The 18244-nt window shown below is 41.1% G+C and overlaps 1 protein-coding gene across 10 annotated transcripts in view; it reads left to right on the top strand.

The window, feature by feature from the left end:
- The window catches only part of PLCB1 (phospholipase C beta 1), a 653791-nt gene that overhangs the window by 486014 nt on the left and 149533 nt on the right, over positions 1-18244 (top strand). For all 10 annotated transcript variants that reach the window (XM_073339660.2, XM_073339659.2, XM_073339667.2 and 7 more), the window contains exons 13-15: positions 6277-6361; positions 6862-7039; positions 16229-16299. In XM_073339660.2, coding sequence (XP_073195761.1) covers positions 6277-6361; positions 6862-7039; positions 16229-16299 — 334 coding nt within the window. The remainder of the gene's footprint in view (positions 1-6276; positions 6362-6861; positions 7040-16228; positions 16300-18244) is intronic.

Below are 18244 nucleotides of genomic sequence, written 5' to 3'. Positions count from 1 at the left end.
GAGGGGGTCAACAAACACGTGGACAGAGGTGATACAGTGTACTTAGACTTTCATAAAGCCTTTGATAAGGTCCCTCACCATAGGCTCTTAAGCAAAGCAAGCAGTCATGGGATAAGAGGGAAGGTCCTTGCAAGGATCACTAACTGGTTACAAGAGAAGAAACAAAGGGTTAGGAATAAATGGTCAGTTTTCAGAATGGAGAGAGATAAATAGCGGGATCCCCCAGGGATTTGTTCTGAGACTAGTGCTGTTCGACATATTCATAAATAATCTGGAAAACAGGGTAAACAGTGAGGTGGCAAAGTTTGCAGATGATACAAAATAGCTAAATCCAAAGCAGACTATGAAGAGCTACAAAGGGATCTCACAAAACTGGGTGACTAGGTAATAAAATGGCAGATGAAATTTAATGTTGACAAACGAAAAGTAATGCACATTGAAAAACATACTATACATCAAAAATGATGCAGTCTAAATAAGCTGTTACCACACAAGAAAGAGATATTTGGGTCATTGTGGATAGCTCTCTGAAAATATCTGCTCAATAGGCAACAGCAGTTAAAAAAGCTAACAGGATGTTAGGAACCATTAGGAAAGGGATAGGTAATAAGATAGTAAATATCATAAAGCTACTATATAAATCTACCATATGCCCACACCTTGAATACTGCATGCAGTTCTGGTTGCCCCATTACTAAAAGTTGTATTAGAATTGGAAAAGGTACCAAGAAGGGCAACAAAAATTATAAGTGATATAGAAAAGCTTCCGTAAGAGTAGAGATTAAAAAGATTTGGACTATTCGGCTCTGAAAAGAGACGATGTGATAGAGGTCTATAAAATCATGAATGGTGTGGAGAGAGTGAATGGGAAAGTGTTATTTACCCCTTCACATAACATAAGAACCAGGGTTCACCCAGTGAATGTAACAGGCAGCAGTTTTAAAACAAACAAAAGGAAGTATTGCTTCACACAATACACAGTCAACCTGTGGAACTCATTGCCAGGGGATGCATAAAACTATTAACTGGATTCAGAAAAGTACTAGATAAGTTCATGGAGGCCATCAGTGGCTATTAGCCAAGATGGTCAGGGACACAACCCCATGTGCTAAGTGTCCCTAAGCTTCTGACTGCCAGATGCTGGGACTGGACTACAGGGGGATGGATCACTCGATAATAGCCTGTTCTGTTCATTCCCTCTGAAACACCTGGCAAATGGACCATTGGTCTGACCCAGTATTGCCATTCTTATGTAATGGGGTTCAGGTCCATGACTAGGTCCTTGGCACTGATGATAATAATAATCATAAAAAATAAATGTCATTCATGACTCACTAAGGCATCCAGTATTGTGTGTAGGTTTTACAGTATAGAAAATAATTATAATGTTAAGATATATCATCATTTAGTAATGAATATTGAGGTCAAAGGCAGCATACTGAAAAAAACAGCACTAAGAAATGGACCCACAAAATGGAGTGGGGGGCGGGGAAACATTTAGACCCTTGAAAGCATTGGAAAAGCCTCAGAAAGACCTTGAGTTTTGAAGTGAGATTAATACAAGGTATCTAAAAATCTGAAGGCAGACACCTCTATAATTAGAAACATACTCATGACCTAGCAGCTAAAAGGTTAAGTAATCCTTGGACAATATCCCTCTAAGATCCATTTTAAGATTAAACTTAATTAAAGGCAAACTCACCTTGCTGTTTTCTGTCTAGAATTAGTATTACAAATATTAATAGATGTTATGCTCTCTGGAGAGGCTCATAGCCTTGAGTGCTTACCTCAGGGCAGACACTCCAAATTGATGCTGTGATCTAAAATTAGATTTCACCAAGCCAGTAACAAATGTGAACTCCAGGATCACTACAGCAGTCCTTCCATGGAGTCACAGACAGTCCCCTTAGCCTCTCCAGTCTGTCTTGACACTCAGACAAACTGGACTTAGTGATAAATTGTCACTTACGCTAAAAATCACACCACATTCAGATTGCTTCCAGTCCCAAGAGATCAGCCACTTACCTCAGATCAACTGGTACCCTAGATTTTACACCAAAGACAGCATCTGTAGCAGTCCTGTAATAAACTGTCTAAAGGTTTATTAACTAGGAAAAAGAAATAAGAGTTATTTACAGATTAAACCAAGCAAATGTATACACACAAATGAGTTACCATTTAAATCCTAAGAGTGATGGAGCTGTAGTGATTTATCAATTCAAAGTGTCTTTCAGACAGAACCTTGGGGATTTCTGCCTCCATTTAGAGCCTCTGGCCCTAAGAGTTCAAACAGCGAAGGGTGAGATGGAAACTTCTTGTTTTATTTCCTTCATTCAGCTTCCAAGTCCACAGGAGGACCTTCCTTGCATGTAGCATTTCGCAGGTGTGATGTGGCCATTAACCAAGCCTTTGTATGGTGATGTTCCTGGATGGCCCATCTGATTTTGATAGTCCTTCTGGATGGAGGGTGGAGTGGGGGATGATTCCCATGCCGGGGCTCACTAGTTCAGAGCAAACATTTTCAAAGTTATAAAACAAAATCTACAGATTTTCTGATCACATGGAATACCGACATTACAAGTGAGATTAAGGCATGCAGCAATTTACAAGCATCTCATAGAATAAAAAACACTAAATACATTCTTATAAGACTAATACCTATTTTGAGCAAAACTAACATACAGGTGAACTGTTCTGGTCTTCAGCTATGCGGCTGTTAGTCCTTAGCTAATGCCTGCAGTCTTGGCAAGAGCTGGCACCTGGTTTGCCAGAGTTACAATAGTGCTTTTAGCAAAGTTTCTTTTTCAGAATCCTCTTTACAATCTTTTAAACTTCTGGGGAAGGACTGTGACTTTATGCATGGCTAGTACAGCAGTAGCACATTGTCAACAGTTCATAAATAATAGGCTATTATTATATGCAATGCCTAGGAGACCCAGTTATAAAGTAGGACTGCATTGTACTAGGTGTTGTACATACACAAAACAAAAAGAATGGTCCTTGTCACAGAATTTCACAATCTAAGTAAAGGGACAAATATCAGTTTGTGTATTTCCTGCTTAACACATATTGAAAGTACAAAGGTATTACGCTCCTCCTTTATCTTGTAAATAAAGTCCTTTGCCGTTGCACCTTTTGGGAGGGTTCTCCATTTCGCATACTGCTGGTACAATTCCATACAGTACGGATCATTACTGCGTGGCTCAGTATGTTATAAACTGTTAGTTCTTCACACACTGAGAAGTGAGATAAATAGAGAGAGAGTTCGATGTGGGGTTAGGACAGGATTGTACAATTTCCTTCTAGTATTACTTCTAGCGAGGATAGTTCTAAACCTAAATTCTCTCTGAAGTGCTATAAGATTTTGCTGTTGTGTAGGAGTGAAACTCTCACTACCTCCAGACATCTGGGTTTTTTTTTTCTGTTGATGTGCCCTTTTAAAATCTAATCTTATGCCTGTTCCTAAGTTTTAGATAATGTGGGGTTTGGTTTAAAGAGGAACAGACTTTGAACATCATACTCTCTAGGAGTGTGGATCCGTTAGAAATACATACTAGTTGAGAAAATTAAGATGAACTTGCCTATAATAATTTCCCCATGGAGGCAGGAGTTATAACAAATCCCCACTCACCCACCCACTTTCCACAGAGAGCTAGGGGTGTTTTGTGCACCCTGTCTGTTTTATTTGTTTGAAAAGGAGCTGCCGGTTAGATAAGGACTATAACACTCTACCTTCACCCCCAAGTCACTGCATTCTCCACCAACCCTTCTCTTGAGGGCTCTTAGCTCTCTTTGCTTCCTACGCATCTTTCTAATATTATGCCTGAGACTGAACCTGCATCTTAACTTTCTTGCAGAACTGGCTAACTTTAAGTGACAGCATTAACAAAATACTGCAGTGATGAAAAACGTAGCGGTTTAAAACCCCACATAGCTTTGTGGAATCATTTAAAATCTACATCCATATGTACTGTGGGCAACTGAAGTTTGTGACTGTTTTAACCTATGGCTGCTAAAGACAGAATCCCCCAAATGGGAGCAATGCTGAACTTTGGGAGATTCCGATTCTGAGTTAAATGACATCCAGGCTTGGTCCTATCTCTGATTTACTCACTGTGTCACCAGCTATCTTTCCATTACCAACTACACTGCTGGCACACAATGAATAATTAGTGACCATAATAAGAGGGCAAGCTGGGCAACAGAATGGGGTGTTCAGTAATGTGAACAGTGCATATTGCTGAACTGCAAGTTTATCCAAACACTTTTGGCTAGATTCTCATTTACACTAAGGTTCTTTCACGCTGCCCTGGTAGTACACTAGAGCTAGTACAATAGGGTAGTTTAAAGTAGATGCACTAGTTTATTTGTGTTTGTAAAAGGTTAGTCGAGAAGTAGATTAAAAATTGTTCCTGTCAGCTGGGCAGTTGTCCTTTCAACTAGAGCTGGTTGGGAATTTTTGGAGGAGTTGTTTTTCATTGAAAAATGCAGATTCATCGAAATCCAAACTGTTCATGAAACAGGGTGTGGTTCGATGAATTTTCCAACTTAACAAAAAGAAGAAAACATTTCATTTCAGAATGTTCAAAATAAAAAATCCTGTTTTCCTGTTCCAAATGTCCTCTTAAAAGGTTTTACAAAAGAAAAAAATGTCAACACTGAAAATGTATTGTTTCAAACTGACCAAAACCAAACGTTTCAATGACCAAAACTGAATTTTTTGGGGGGGAGGGGTTGGCCTTTTTTGGTTTATGAATATTTTCAAAATTTTCAACTTTTTCTCCAAATTGAGAAACAAAAAACAAAACAAACCCCACAATGCTCAAAAATATTCACGAGACTAGAAAACTGTTTCCCACCCAGCTCGAGTTTCAACCTCCTGTGAGGAGATATGATTGTAACAGCGGGGTTCCCAAACGTTGTGATACACGGGACTGTAACTTGACAGAAAAAACCTAGGGCCTCACCTCTTCTATATTAATTTATATAGATACATTCTGTTATCAACAATAGATGCAACGATAACTGTTTGGCGTGTCCATGTGTCGTCCATGATCTGTGAACAGAAATTGCTTTTTGTTTGATTTCACTAACGAAACAAACCCTGTAGTTGAACAGTTTTAACCTGTCCCTGTGGTTATAAAAAAACTGGAGCTGCAGGCCGCATTCTAAGGCTATGCAAGTGGCATTTATTATAACCTATCTGTAGTCCTAAAACTCCCAAAACAATGATATGTAGACATAATTTCACTCTTGGTTTGCACTTTGGGTAAACTGGCCGTAAGCACAGTCTGCTCAGTTTGACTTATCCCTAGTGGATGTCATGAAAACCACCAAAGTAATTTACTGTAGTACAATATGATATAGGTAGACAAGCGTCTGATAAGGGGCAGTCTCAACAGTGGTCCACACTACAGGCTAAAATAATTATCCAGCTACTTGCTCCAGGAGCTTGTTGCTAAGGCCAGGTCTACGTTAGGAAGATGTTGCTGATCAGTATAGCTTTTCCAGCAAAGCTCTCCTATACCAAAAAACTGTGCTTATGCCTGTTTCCCAAACACCATATAAGATATATCAGCCTAAGCAGAATTATGCCATTATGACTGCGCTGAAAATAGGTCTTTTGCCAACAAAGCTATGGCAGTAAAAAAACCAAAACCACTAGTGTAGAACTGGCCGGAGGGTGACCATGTTTGAGAAAGTTTCTATGTGACTCTGTGCAAGATGTTGGAAGTGCCGTTGAAAAGGAAAACCCCTTTTCTCTTTTTTGTCTCTTCTGCTTTACATTCTCAAGTTACAAAGAAGAAAAGCAAAAGGGGGGTGGGGGGGGAATAAAGGCATAGATATACCTTGAAAATCCTTGATGTGACCTAAAAGTATGATGAAGGAAAACATATTTAAATAGGTTGTCTAAAGAGCCAAACATGTGTAACAGTTTATTTCGATCACTCCCACAACCGATATATTCAGTTTTTATATTCTGTAAAGTGCATGTGAATATTTGTCTCTATGTGACAAGGGCAGTCTCACTATTTATGACTTCAAATGGCCAGTGCCTTTATTGTACTATTTCATGTATGAGCTCTGCGATAAGAGCTGTCAGAGAAGTCAGAATAATTGTATGATGAATCAAGATCATTGTGAACAATTTACAATGATAGGATCAGGAAATTACCCTTTCATCGAGTTAAGGGATATTAGATTTTTCCATTACTGCTGCTTTCAGCTTGCAGTATGAATAAGTCTCACTTAATTCTATCCTTTCCCCCCTTCTAGCCCTAAGCAGCAAGCCAAAATGGCAGAATATTGCAGATTAATTTTTGGAGATGCACTGCTCATGGATCCACTGGAAAAATACCCAGTAAGATGGTTTGGTATTTCCCTGATCATAAGCATATGTATGAATATGTATTTGCATATTTCAGTTTTCTGTTGCTCTTCATATACCGCCTTACGAGATTGAAGCTGCTGGATTTTTGGGTTTGGGGTTTTTAAAAGTAATGTATGCTATTATTGGTTTAAGCATATGGTTTCTGATCTGGAGATTATTGTGAGCTAATCCTCTAAATCAAAATTGGCTCTAACATCTACTCTTTTATAATCTGGGCTTTCACATTGGAAATAATACTTCTTATGGTTACTGTTGTAGATATTTCATAGTGCATTTTTTCTTTATCTTCTAAAGCACCTTCATTGGTGCTGTTTTGTTTAGCACAGAGCCTACCTGTTGTGCAAACCACGCTTCATCTTAAAACGGGGTTACATTTTGGATTGCACAACTGTACATTGTATCATGGGGAGAATGAGAAGCTGGCGTGGGACCATTTTATTTATTACACATCTCTCCTTCTTTCCTCTAAGCTTGAAAGTGGCATTCCCCTTCCAAGCCCTATGGACTTAATGTACAAAATTCTGGTGAAGAATAAAAAGAAATCACAAAAGTCTGCCGACGGAAGTTCAAAAAAGAAGCTCTCTGAGCAAGCTTCCAACACGTGCAGTGATACATCCAGTGGGTTTGAACCCTCATCTCCTGGAGCAGGTAAAAGTTGAACTCCCAAATACATTACTGCCTGAAACATAAGGAGCCCAATTCTGATTGACACTAAGTCTTCTGTAAGTGTAAAGGTGCCTCAGTGTGGGTCTAGCCCAATAGCTGGTACGTTACTTAGTTAAGGCAAAGTGCTGTCCCCCTTACAAAAGCCAAGTCAACAGGCTTTGCTCAAGATCTAAGCGAGGTTGAGGCTCAGGAGTATTTCCTGCTAATCATAGAATATCAGGGTTGGAAGAGACCTCAGGAGGTCATCTAGTCCAACCCCCTGCTCAAAGCAGGACCAATCCCCAACTAAATCATCCCAGCCAGGGCTTTGTCAAGCCTGACCTTAAAAACTTCTAAGGAAGGAGATTCCACCACCTCCCTAGGTAACGCATTCCAGTGTTTCACCACCCTCCTAGTGGAAAAGTTTTTCCTAATATCCAGCCTAAACCTCCCTCATTGCAACTTGAGACCATTACTCCTTGTTCTGTCATCTGCTACCACTGAGAACAGTCTAGATTCATCCTCTTTGGAACCCCCTTTCAGGTAGTTGAAAGTAGCTATCAAATCCCCCCTCAGTCTTCTCTTCCACGACTAAACAATCCCAGTTCCCTCAGTCTCTCCTCATAAGTCATATGTTCCAGTCCCCTAATCATTTTTGTTGCCCTCCTCTGGACTCTTTCCAATTTGTCCACATCCTTCTTGTAGTGTGGGGCCCAAAACTGGACACAGTACTCCAGATGAGGCCTCACCAATGCCGAATAGAGGGAAACAATCACGTCCCTCGATCTGCTGGCAATGCCCCTATGTATACATCCCAAAATGCCATTGGCCTTCTTGGCTACAACAGCACACTGTTGGCTCATATCCAGCTTCTCATCCACTGTCACCCCTAGGTCCTTTTCTGCAGAACTGCTGCCTAGCCATTGGGTCCCTAGTCTGTAGCGGTACATGGGATTCTTCTGTCCTAAGTGCAGGACTCTGCACTTGTCCTTGTTGAACCTCATCAGATTTCTTTTGGCCCAATCCTCCAATTTGTCTAGGTCCCTGTGTATCCTATGCCTACCCTCCAGCATATCTACCTCTCCTCCCAGTTTAGTGTCATCTGCAAACTTGCTGAGGGTGCAATCCACACCATCCTCCAGATCATTTATGAAGATACTGAACAAAACCAGCCCGAGGACCGACCCTTGAGGCACTCCACTTGATACCAGCTGCCACCTGGACATGGAGCCATTGATCACTACCCGTTGAGCCTGACAATCTAGCCAGCTTTCTATCCACCTTATAGTCCATTCATCCAGCCCATACTTCTTTAACATGCTGGCAAGGACACTGTGGGAGACTGTGTCAAAAGCTTTGCTAAAGTCAAGGAACAACACGTTCACTGCTTTCCACTCATCCACAGAGCAGGTTATCTCGTCATAGAAGGCAACTAGATTAGTCAGGCATGACTTGCCCTTGGTGAATCCATGCTGACTGTTCCTGATCACTTTCCTCTCCTCTAAGTGCTTCAGAATTGATTCCTTGAGGACCTACTCCATGATTTTTCCAGGGACTGAGGTGAGGCTGACTGGCCTGTAGTTCCCCGAATCCTCCTCCTTCCCTTTTTTAAAGATGGACACTACATTAGCCTTTTTCCAGTCATCCGGGACTTCCCCCGATCGCCATGAGTTTTCAAAGATAATGGCCAATGGCTCTACAATCACATCCACCAACTCCTTTAGCACTCTCGGATGCAGCGCATCCGGCCCCATGAACTTGTGCTCGTCCAGCTTTTCTAAATAGTCGCGAACCACTTCTTTCTCCACAGAGGGCTGGTCACCTCCTCCCATGCTGTGCTGCCCAGTGTAGTAGTCTGGGAGCTGACCTTGTTCGTGAAGACAGAGGCAAAAAAAGCATTGAGTACATTAGCTTTTTCCACATCCTCTGTCACTAGGTTGCCTCCTTCATTCAGTAAGGGACCCACACTTTCCTTGACTTTCTTCTTGTTGCTAACATACCTGAAGAAACCCTTCTTGTTACTCTTAACATCTCTTGCTAGCTGCAACTCCAGGTATGATTTGACCTTCCTGATTTCCCTCCTGCATGCCCGAGCAATATTTTTATACTCTTCCCTGGTCATTTGTCCAATCTTCCACTTCTTGTAAGCTTCTTTTTTGTGTTTAAGATCAGCAAGGATTTCACTGTTAAGCCAAGCTGGTCGCCTGCCATATTTACTATTCTTTCTACACATCGGGATGGTTTGTCCCTGTAACCTCAATAAGGATTCTTTAAAATACAGCCAGCTCTCCTGGACTCCTTTCTCCTTCATGTTATTCTCCCAGGGGATCCTGCCCACCAGTTCCCTGAGGGAGTCAAAGTCTGCTTTTCTGAAGTCCAGGGTCCGTATTCTGATGCTCTCCTTTCTTCCCTGTGTCAGGATCCTGAACTCGACCATCTCATGGTCACTGCCTCCCAGGTTCCCATCCACTTGAGCTTCCCCTACTAATTCTTCCCGGTTTGTGAGCAGCAGGTCAAGAAGAGCTCTGCCCCTAGTTGGTTCCTCCAGCCCTTGCACCAGGAAATTGTCCGCTACGCCTTCCAAAAACTTCCTGGATTGTCTGTGCACCGCTGTGTTGCTCTCCCAGCAGATATCAGGGTGATTGAAGTCTCCCATGAGAACCAGGGCCTGCGATCTAGTAACATCTGTTAGTTGCCGGAAGAAATCTAATGACCTGGTGCATTGTGTTGTGTGTGATACATTTAGGCCCCCTCCCCTCTTCCCCCCCCCACACACTTGGGGAGTTTAGTATATGATCAGCTCCTCCAGCCTGCCATTGCCATGTGCCCAAACTTCCAATGCAAAGGGAAGCACCATGGAGCAGAGCTTTGGGCCAAAAGAAATCTGATGAGGTTCAACAAGGACAAGTGCAGAGTCCTGTACTTAGGACGGAAGAATCCCATGCACCGCTACAGACTAGGGACGAAATGGCTCGGCAGCAGTTCTGCAGAAAAGGAACTAGGGGTTACAGTGGATGAGAAGTTGGATATGAGTCAACAGTGTGCCCTTGTTGCCAAGAAAGCCAATGGCATTTTGGGATGTATAAGTAGGGGCATTGCCAGGAGATCAAGGGACGAGATCGTTCCCCTCTATTCGACATTGGTGAGGCCTCATCTGGAGTACTGTGTCCAGTTTTGGGCCCCACCTTACAAGAAGGATGTGGATAAATTGGAAAGAGTCCAGAGGAGGGCAACAAAAATGATTAGGGGACTGGAACACATGACTTATGAGGAGAAGCTGAGGGAACTGGGGATGTTTAGTCTTCAGAAGAGAAGAATGAGGAGGGATTTGATAGCTGCTTTCAACTACCTGAAAGGGGGTTCCAAAGAGGATGGCTCTAGACTGTTCTCAGTGGTAGCAGATGACAGAACAAGGAGTAATGGTCTCAAGTTGCAATGGGGGAGATTTAGGTTGGATATTAGGAAAAACTTTTTCACTAGGAGGGTGGTGAAACACTGGAATGCGTTACCTAGGGAGGTGGTGGAATCTCCTTCCCTAGAAGTTTTTAAGGTCAGGCTTGACAAAGCCCTGGCTGGGATGATTTAGTCGGGGATCGGTCCTGCTTTGAGCAGGGGGTTGGACTAGATGACCTCCTGAGGTCCCTTCCAACCCTGATATTCTATGATTCTATGAAGCATGCAAGGGATATGACTTCCATGAAGGGCCTTTCTGCGTATTAGCTCCGTGCACAGTGAAACTGCAGTGGTTCTTCTGTATTTAAGACTGAATGCAGGGGGCGATTTGGCTCTCAAAGTCCCAGAGCCCCATTCACTGCTGCCTCACATCTAGTAGGGTCACATGTACCTGTGTAAAGTGGGTGTAAAATGCTAGCACATCAGAATGGTATCATTTTACATCCACTTACATTGCACTGGGGAAAATGACTACACAAGTTGCAGGGCCAGGGTAAATCAGGCCCTACATCTTGTATTACTTCATGGTATATTTCTCAGCTCAATGCACCGCTATTTAACCGTGTGACTCCCATTAATTCCCACTCCTCCATATGAAAGTACACTGCTCTGTTTCCATTTTACTCACCTAAATAAAACAAATAAATTGATAGCACGGGCTGTGCATTCCTCTGGACAGAGAGCGGATTAATTTTTCCAAGACACCACAGTCACCAATACATGGATGTAGATTATTTGCATTTACTTAGCTTTGATTTCTCTAATTATCATCACACTGTACTCTTACTTGTATACTTGTAGCTGCTCCCACCCACCCGCAATGCACAGTACAGACAGTTCATGCAGCTAGAGTTTACACTATTCCTATTGTAAACCTCCTGTACTGAAGAAGGTAAAAAACTTGCTCCAGGCTAAAACTGGGCAAACTAAGTAGAAGAGCAATTTCCAATAAATAAAATATATAAAAGTATCTTTATCTGCTTTTGATTTCAGAGCTATATATCTATATATCTATCTACCTGAGTTCTCTAAGGTTTGTTCTGCACTCCTATAACAAACCACATTAAATTGTTGTTTTTTTATGTTCCTATGTTCTAGTGAGAAACATAATATTGAAACTAAATATCCAGTACAATTGGTGATTATAGGGATCTTAGCCAATGGGAAGCAGTAGGTAATACTTCATTTCTTGTTGGTCACTAGCTGGTTTCTTGAATGCAGATTTAGAACAGGAAGGTTATCATCATGTATTAGTTGTATCATGATAGTGCCCAGAGATCCCATGTGAGATCAGAGACCAGTTGTGCAAGGCACTGTTCACACACATAAGAGAAATCTCTGCCCTGGAGAACTTACATCCTAAACAATTATTATAGGCAGGTAGCGCTGCCCAAAATTAAGGTTGTCTAACACTTTTCATTATAAGACCCTGTTTTCTGTTGCTTATAACTTTGCCAAACTTTAAGCATTAGGGGTGACATTTTCTATGCCAGGTGTCAGCCAGTCATGTAATTAAAAACTATCATTATGCATACACACAAGACAGCTGTATTAAGGTAGCACAGGCAACTTCAGTTCTGCCATTTCCTAACTTTTGACTGTGTGATTTTTGCAAGCTTAAAGTTCCTTTAATGTAGGTTTTTAAAAATCTATTATTTAAATGTGTTTATAGCAGTATACAGGACTTGTGAGAATAAGGACTTGCCTTGACAAGCAGTGTTGCATAGTCAATAAAGCACTGGACTGGGACTTGGGAGACCTAGCTTCTATTCTTTGCTTGCCCATGGGCCTGCTGGGTGACCTTGGGCAAGTCTTGTCACTGCCTTGTGCCTCAGTTTCCCCATCTGGAAAATAGAGATAATGATTCTGACCTCCTTTGTTAAACACCTGTGAGATCTGTGGATGAAACGTATTGAATAAATCCTGGGTATTATTATTACATGAGAAAGTTGAGCCCATTTAATTATAGGCGCGATTTAAAACCATTTTAGTCAAACTGATGCAAAAGGTGCGGAGACTTGTATTTCATTTTAAGCTAGGCTTATTTGGCTTTAGTTGAAATTGATTTGGGACAGTCTTAAAGATGACTCTTGGATGTACTTATAAGCAAAATATAGCAGCAAAATATTATTATTTATAACCCAAAAACAGAGTGTTCAGAGAAGGCTTTGCACCTGATTCACTACATTGGTTTATAAACCAATTTAAGTCACTTTTCTGTGAGTTGAAAATGCCTGTATACCACCAGCGTCACTGCAGCATTGTATGCTGGCCAAATCACCAGACGTTTGAGAAATTGGTTTGGATTAGAGTTTCATTTTGGAAAAAGAAAATCTCATTCCTAGCATTGTGGTATTGTGGTATTTTGTTTCCTTTTCATATTACCTCTGTACGCGGTAGGTTGTTTTTCATGGGCTTGACGTGGACGGATTGTTTAATATAAAGGCCCAAAGCAACTGACAGTTTAAAGCAGCCAAAGTTTGGATAATTGCTAAGTGCCTGGCTAACACTTAAAAATAGTGGGGCAAATTCTTAACCCTTCCCTCTTAGGGTGAGATTCACTATGGTCCGCAGAGGAACTACTCACGGAGAGTTGCAGGAATGCTAGGGGAAGATGAAGGAGGCATATGTGCTCCCTGGGTGACTGAGTAAAAATGGATTAAAGCTTTTAGAGCTAGCTCCTCAGCTGGTGTGAATCAGCATTGGGTTGTTGTAGTCTGAGGAGCTTTGCCGATTTAAACCAGCCGAAGAGCTGGCGCATTGCCAGCTGTCAGCAAGTGACCACTTTAAATTTACAAGCTAAATAAAATGAACTCCTAAATCTAAAAAGTATGTCAGCACTGAAAGGTATCCAAAGAGTAAATAAAAGGTGCTTTCCCGCACAAGGTGTTCCTGCAGGTCTTCAGTTGATTGAGCTATTTTGGTGCAGTTTAGACCGCTAACAGAGCTGCACAAGTGAATTTTAAATTTTTTTTCACTCAGATGGGGATTTGCAAAGGGGCCTAAGGCGGTTCTGAATTTCATTCAATGTTGGACACTTACTTATCTTAGGCTTCTTTGGAAACCCCAGTATCTAGCACCATCTCTTATCTTACTGTATACATCGTGCTCAAATATCTGTAGTCAGACTCTGTTCAACTAGCCTTTCCCGCCCATGGTTTTCGTTGTAGCTTCATATAACGTCATAAATCCAGATCCTTAGCTGGTGTAAATTCCAGAACAACAACAGTCAATGGAGCTATGGCAACTCAAGTTGAGGATCTGACCCGTAGTTTCTAAAGCTGCATTAATTTGCAGTATTTGTTTGTAGACCCTTACATGTACATAAGAGGGAATGAACAGAACAGGTAATCATCAAGTGATCCATCTCTTGTTGCCTATTCCCAGCTTCTGGCAAACAGAGTGTTCACAGCTGCAGCTTATGCTGTCCTAGGAGAACTTTTGTAAGTGAGAATTGATCTAATTGGGATTTTTCAGTTAAACCTTTTCAAATAAATAGGTAATATGTTGCAGATTTCCCTCCATGGACACATCTGGTGGTGATAAGCTGCCAACCAATGGGTGCCACCAATATATACTAATCTCAGCAGGGCAAAAAGTTTGCCATAATCTGCCTCTTCTTCTCGTTTAATGGACTCTAGGAAGTGCTTTTTGCTAATCTAAATGAATAAATTAAGAGATTCATAGCCAGTGGCTGTTACTGCAAATCCAGCGAGAACACTTCAGGCTCTTAGCAATACATTAAAGTTCCCCCAAACTATCCCCTGAGCCTGTTGAGTGCTCATGTTATTTTCTTCAATGAAATGTTCAAACAAAGATTTGTTCATGAAAAAAGGCATGGCATATCAACACCAGTGTCTGGGAGAAAACCCAGCTTGGGGAATCATAGCTCGATTGAGAAAGTAGCCCACGTTGCTTTCATTATATATGCTCTACATAGTCAACAGAGGTCATTACGTTGACTTCGGTGGGCTTTGAATCAGGCCATGAATTGAGATGAAGAATCAGGACTGAATTATCTCTTCCCCCCAAGGAGAAAGGTTGTGGCATTGTAGATGAATTCTCACATTGCAGTTTGTTTTTGCAGCAGGCAAGGATGTTAGCCGTTCCTGATGCCAAAAGAAAATTGCTTTGCCATGGTTAACTGAGAAAAGTGAAAACCGTGGGCAAAAGGTTGTGAAATAAAAAGATTCATGCAGCCTGTAATAAAACATACTGACCTAGCAGGTCCATCTAGGAATCTGCGCTTAAGTTAAAGCTCAGTTTTGATGGCTTCTTTCTGAAAGTAAAACCTACAGTAGAAATTTCTAAGGAGAAAGATAAGGCTGCAATTTTTGTTGAACGTGATTGTTTCTGGAAAACACTATAATAAGACTATTTTGTTTAGGGGGAAAATGTTTCTTTGATTTAGTAACAAATTAATCTGTCTTGCCAATAGGGTTTAAATTGGTATAAAATACCTGAGAACAAGGCTTAAAAATCTATGTGATTCAGTCTCATCAACTCATTCAGTACTTTTTGAGTAAAAGAATGATATTTAAGCAGCTTCTTCACATTATTTAGTTTGCATTGCCCTCTGCTGGTGAGTGTGTGATATGCCACCTCAGCGCTGAGGGCTAGAAAAACATGCAGGGACAAAAAGAAAAGGAGGACTTGTGGCACCTTAGAGACTAACCAATTTATTTGAGCATAAGCTTTCGTGAAGTGGACTAACACTGCTTAACACTTGCATCTGATGAAGTGAGCTGTAGCTCACGAAAGCTTATGCTCAAATAAATTGGTTAGTCTCTAAGGTGCCACAAGTCCTCCTTTTCTTTTTGCGAATACAGACTAACACGGCTGTTACTCTGAAACCTGTCATTATGCAGGGACAGAACTTCAATTGGTGTACATTGAAATAGCTCCATTGAAATCAAAGGAACTATTGCCAGTTGACAGCAGCTGAGTATCTGCCTCACAATTTTCAATATATTATGATAAAAAATATTAAATATTTTAATTTAACCCAAAATATTATTTACTGAATAAGTACATTGTTGTTAGTAGTAATAACTAAGTTTATTACAGTAGTGCATAAGGACTAATGGAGAATGCAGCCCCATTGTGCTAGGCACTGTACAAACAAAGACGTTACAGTCTAAGTAATGGTACTTATATAGCCTCCATTGCCATGGCTCCTCAGGATCTTTAATGTATTTATCCTTACAACACCCTTAGGGAAGTGCTATTATCTCCATTTTACAGATAGAGAACTGAGGCATAAAGAAAAAGGTAAGTGACTTGCCCAACATCACACAGGAAGTGTGTGGCAGAGGAGAGACTTGAACTCAAATCAGCCAAGTCCTAACCATTGGACTATCCTTGGTTAATAATATGTGATATTGTATATTGTATATGCACAGACTATCAAAATGCAGCATTCTTTTTTCTTTTTTTTAGTTCATTATTCTAACATCTAAACTGCTGTTCTGAATCACTGTTTTGTTGACCACAAAAGTCCTTTACAAAAGACACAAAGGGGTTGTTTGTTTGATAGGCAAATTCCCCAAAGTAAGTCAGCGATGTTGAGGATGGCTAAACCACTCAAGACAGTGAATTTGGTGTGTTATATAAGAGGCAGTCCCCCTAAAATGTGGAACCCTCTAAAGCAACAGCACTTGAAGGTGTCTATCAAGAATAGTCTTGGTATTTATAATCATTGTTTCAGCCAATAATTGTATTGTAATTAAAATGTTGCAGGAGAAGCAGAGATCGAGAGTGACGATGACGATGACTATGATGATGACTGCAAAAAATCGTCAACAGATGAAGTAAGGATTTAAATATTTTGTAATAGCGGTGGAGTAATTCTGGTCCTTTAATTTGGCTTGCATTACTAAGTGTTGGACTGCCATCTAGTGGAGAAAGGAAGACATGCCCTTAAAACATAATACAAACTTTAGAAATATTTGCCAATAGTCCTAAAAGAATTCGCTGTAGCTCACGAAAGTTTATGCTCAAATAAATTGGTTAGTCTCTCAGGTGCCACAAGTACTCCTTTTCTTTTTGCGAACACGTGTACACTGTTGCTCACTTTATTCATATTTTAACTTAGTAAAATAAGATATAATGTATCAGTTTTAGACAGCTACTTCTTTATTATATGTGTGTATATACATATATATGTATGTATATATGTATATATGTATACATATATATATATGTATGTATATATATATATATACAGCTTATATATAACTATGCTGTGACAGCTCTGTGGTGAAATCTGTAGGAGACACATTTATTATTATTAATTTATATGAGTGCTCACAATGTGCTCGGCACTTTTCAGAAGATAAGATAAGGCAGTCTGTTCCCCAGGAATCTTATAGGCATGTATAAAGTATTAAAATACCAGCTATGTGATTTAGCTTTTAAATAGAGTGGTAAGGTCTCCTCTTCATAGAATCATAGAATGATCAGAGTTGGAAGGGACCTCAGGAGGTCATCTAGTCCAACCCCCTGCTCAAAGCAGGACCGATCCCCAACTAAATCATCCCAGCCAGGGCTTTGTCAAGCCTGACCTTAAAAACCTCTATGGAAGGAGATTCCACCACCTCCCTAGGTAACGCATTCCAGTGCTTCACCACCCTCCTAGTGGAAAAGTTTTTCCTAATATCCAACCTAAACCTCCCCCACTGCAACTTGAGACCATTACTCCTTGTTCTGTCACCTGCTATCACTGGGAACAGTCTAGATCCATCCTCTTTGGAAGCCCCTTTCAGATAGTTGAAAGCAGCTATCAAATCCCTCCTCATTCTTCTCTTCTGCAGACTAAACAATCCCAGTTCCCTCAGCCTCTCCTCATAAATCATGTGTTCCAGTCCCCTAATCATTTTTGTTGCCCTCCGCTGGACTCTTTCCAATTTTTCCACATCATTCTTGTAGTGTGGGGCCCAAATCTGGATGCAGTACTCCAGATGAGGCCTCACCAATGTCGAATAGAGGGGAATGATCACGTCCTTCGATCTGCTGGCAATGACCCTACTTATACATCCCAAAATGCCATTGGCCTTCTTGGCAACAACGGCACACTGTTGACTCATATCCAGCTTCTCATCCACTGTAACCCCTAGTTCCTTTTCTGCAGAACTGCTGCCTAGCCATTTGGTCCCCAGTCTGTAGCGGTGCATGGGATTCTTCCGTCCTAAGTGCAGGACTCCGCACTTGTCCTTGTTGAACCTCATCAGATTTCTTTTGGCCCAATCCTCTAATTTGTCTAGGTCCTTCTGTATCCTATCCCTACCCTCCAGCATATCTATCACTCCTCCCAGTTTAGTGTCATCTGCAAACTTGCTGAGGGTGCAGTCCATGCCATCCTCTAGATCATTAATGAAGATATTGAACAAAACCGGCCTCAAGACAGACCCTTGAGGCACTTAGCTTGATACCTGCTGCCAACTAGACATGGAGCCATTAATCACTACCCGTTGAGCCCGACAATCTAGCCAGCTTTCTATCCACCTTATAGTCCATTCATCCAGCCCATATTACTTGCTGGCAAGAATACTGTGGAGACCATATCAAAAGCTTTGTTAACATCAAGAAACAACACATCCACTGCTTTCCCCTCATCCACAGAGCCAGTTATTTCATCATAGAAGGCAATTAGATTAGTCAGGCATGACTTGCCCTTGGTGAATCCATGCTGACTGTTCCTGATCACTTTCCTCTCCTCTAAGTGCTTCAGAATTGATTCCTTGAGGACCTGCTCCA

Source organism: Lepidochelys kempii, chromosome 3, assembly GCF_965140285.1.
Source record: "Lepidochelys kempii isolate rLepKem1 chromosome 3, rLepKem1.hap1, whole genome shotgun sequence".
NCBI classification, from domain to species: Eukaryota; Metazoa; Chordata; order Testudines; family Cheloniidae; genus Lepidochelys; species Lepidochelys kempii.
Note: the sequence above shows the minus strand (reverse complement) of the source record. Positions and strands in the feature narration are given on the sequence as shown.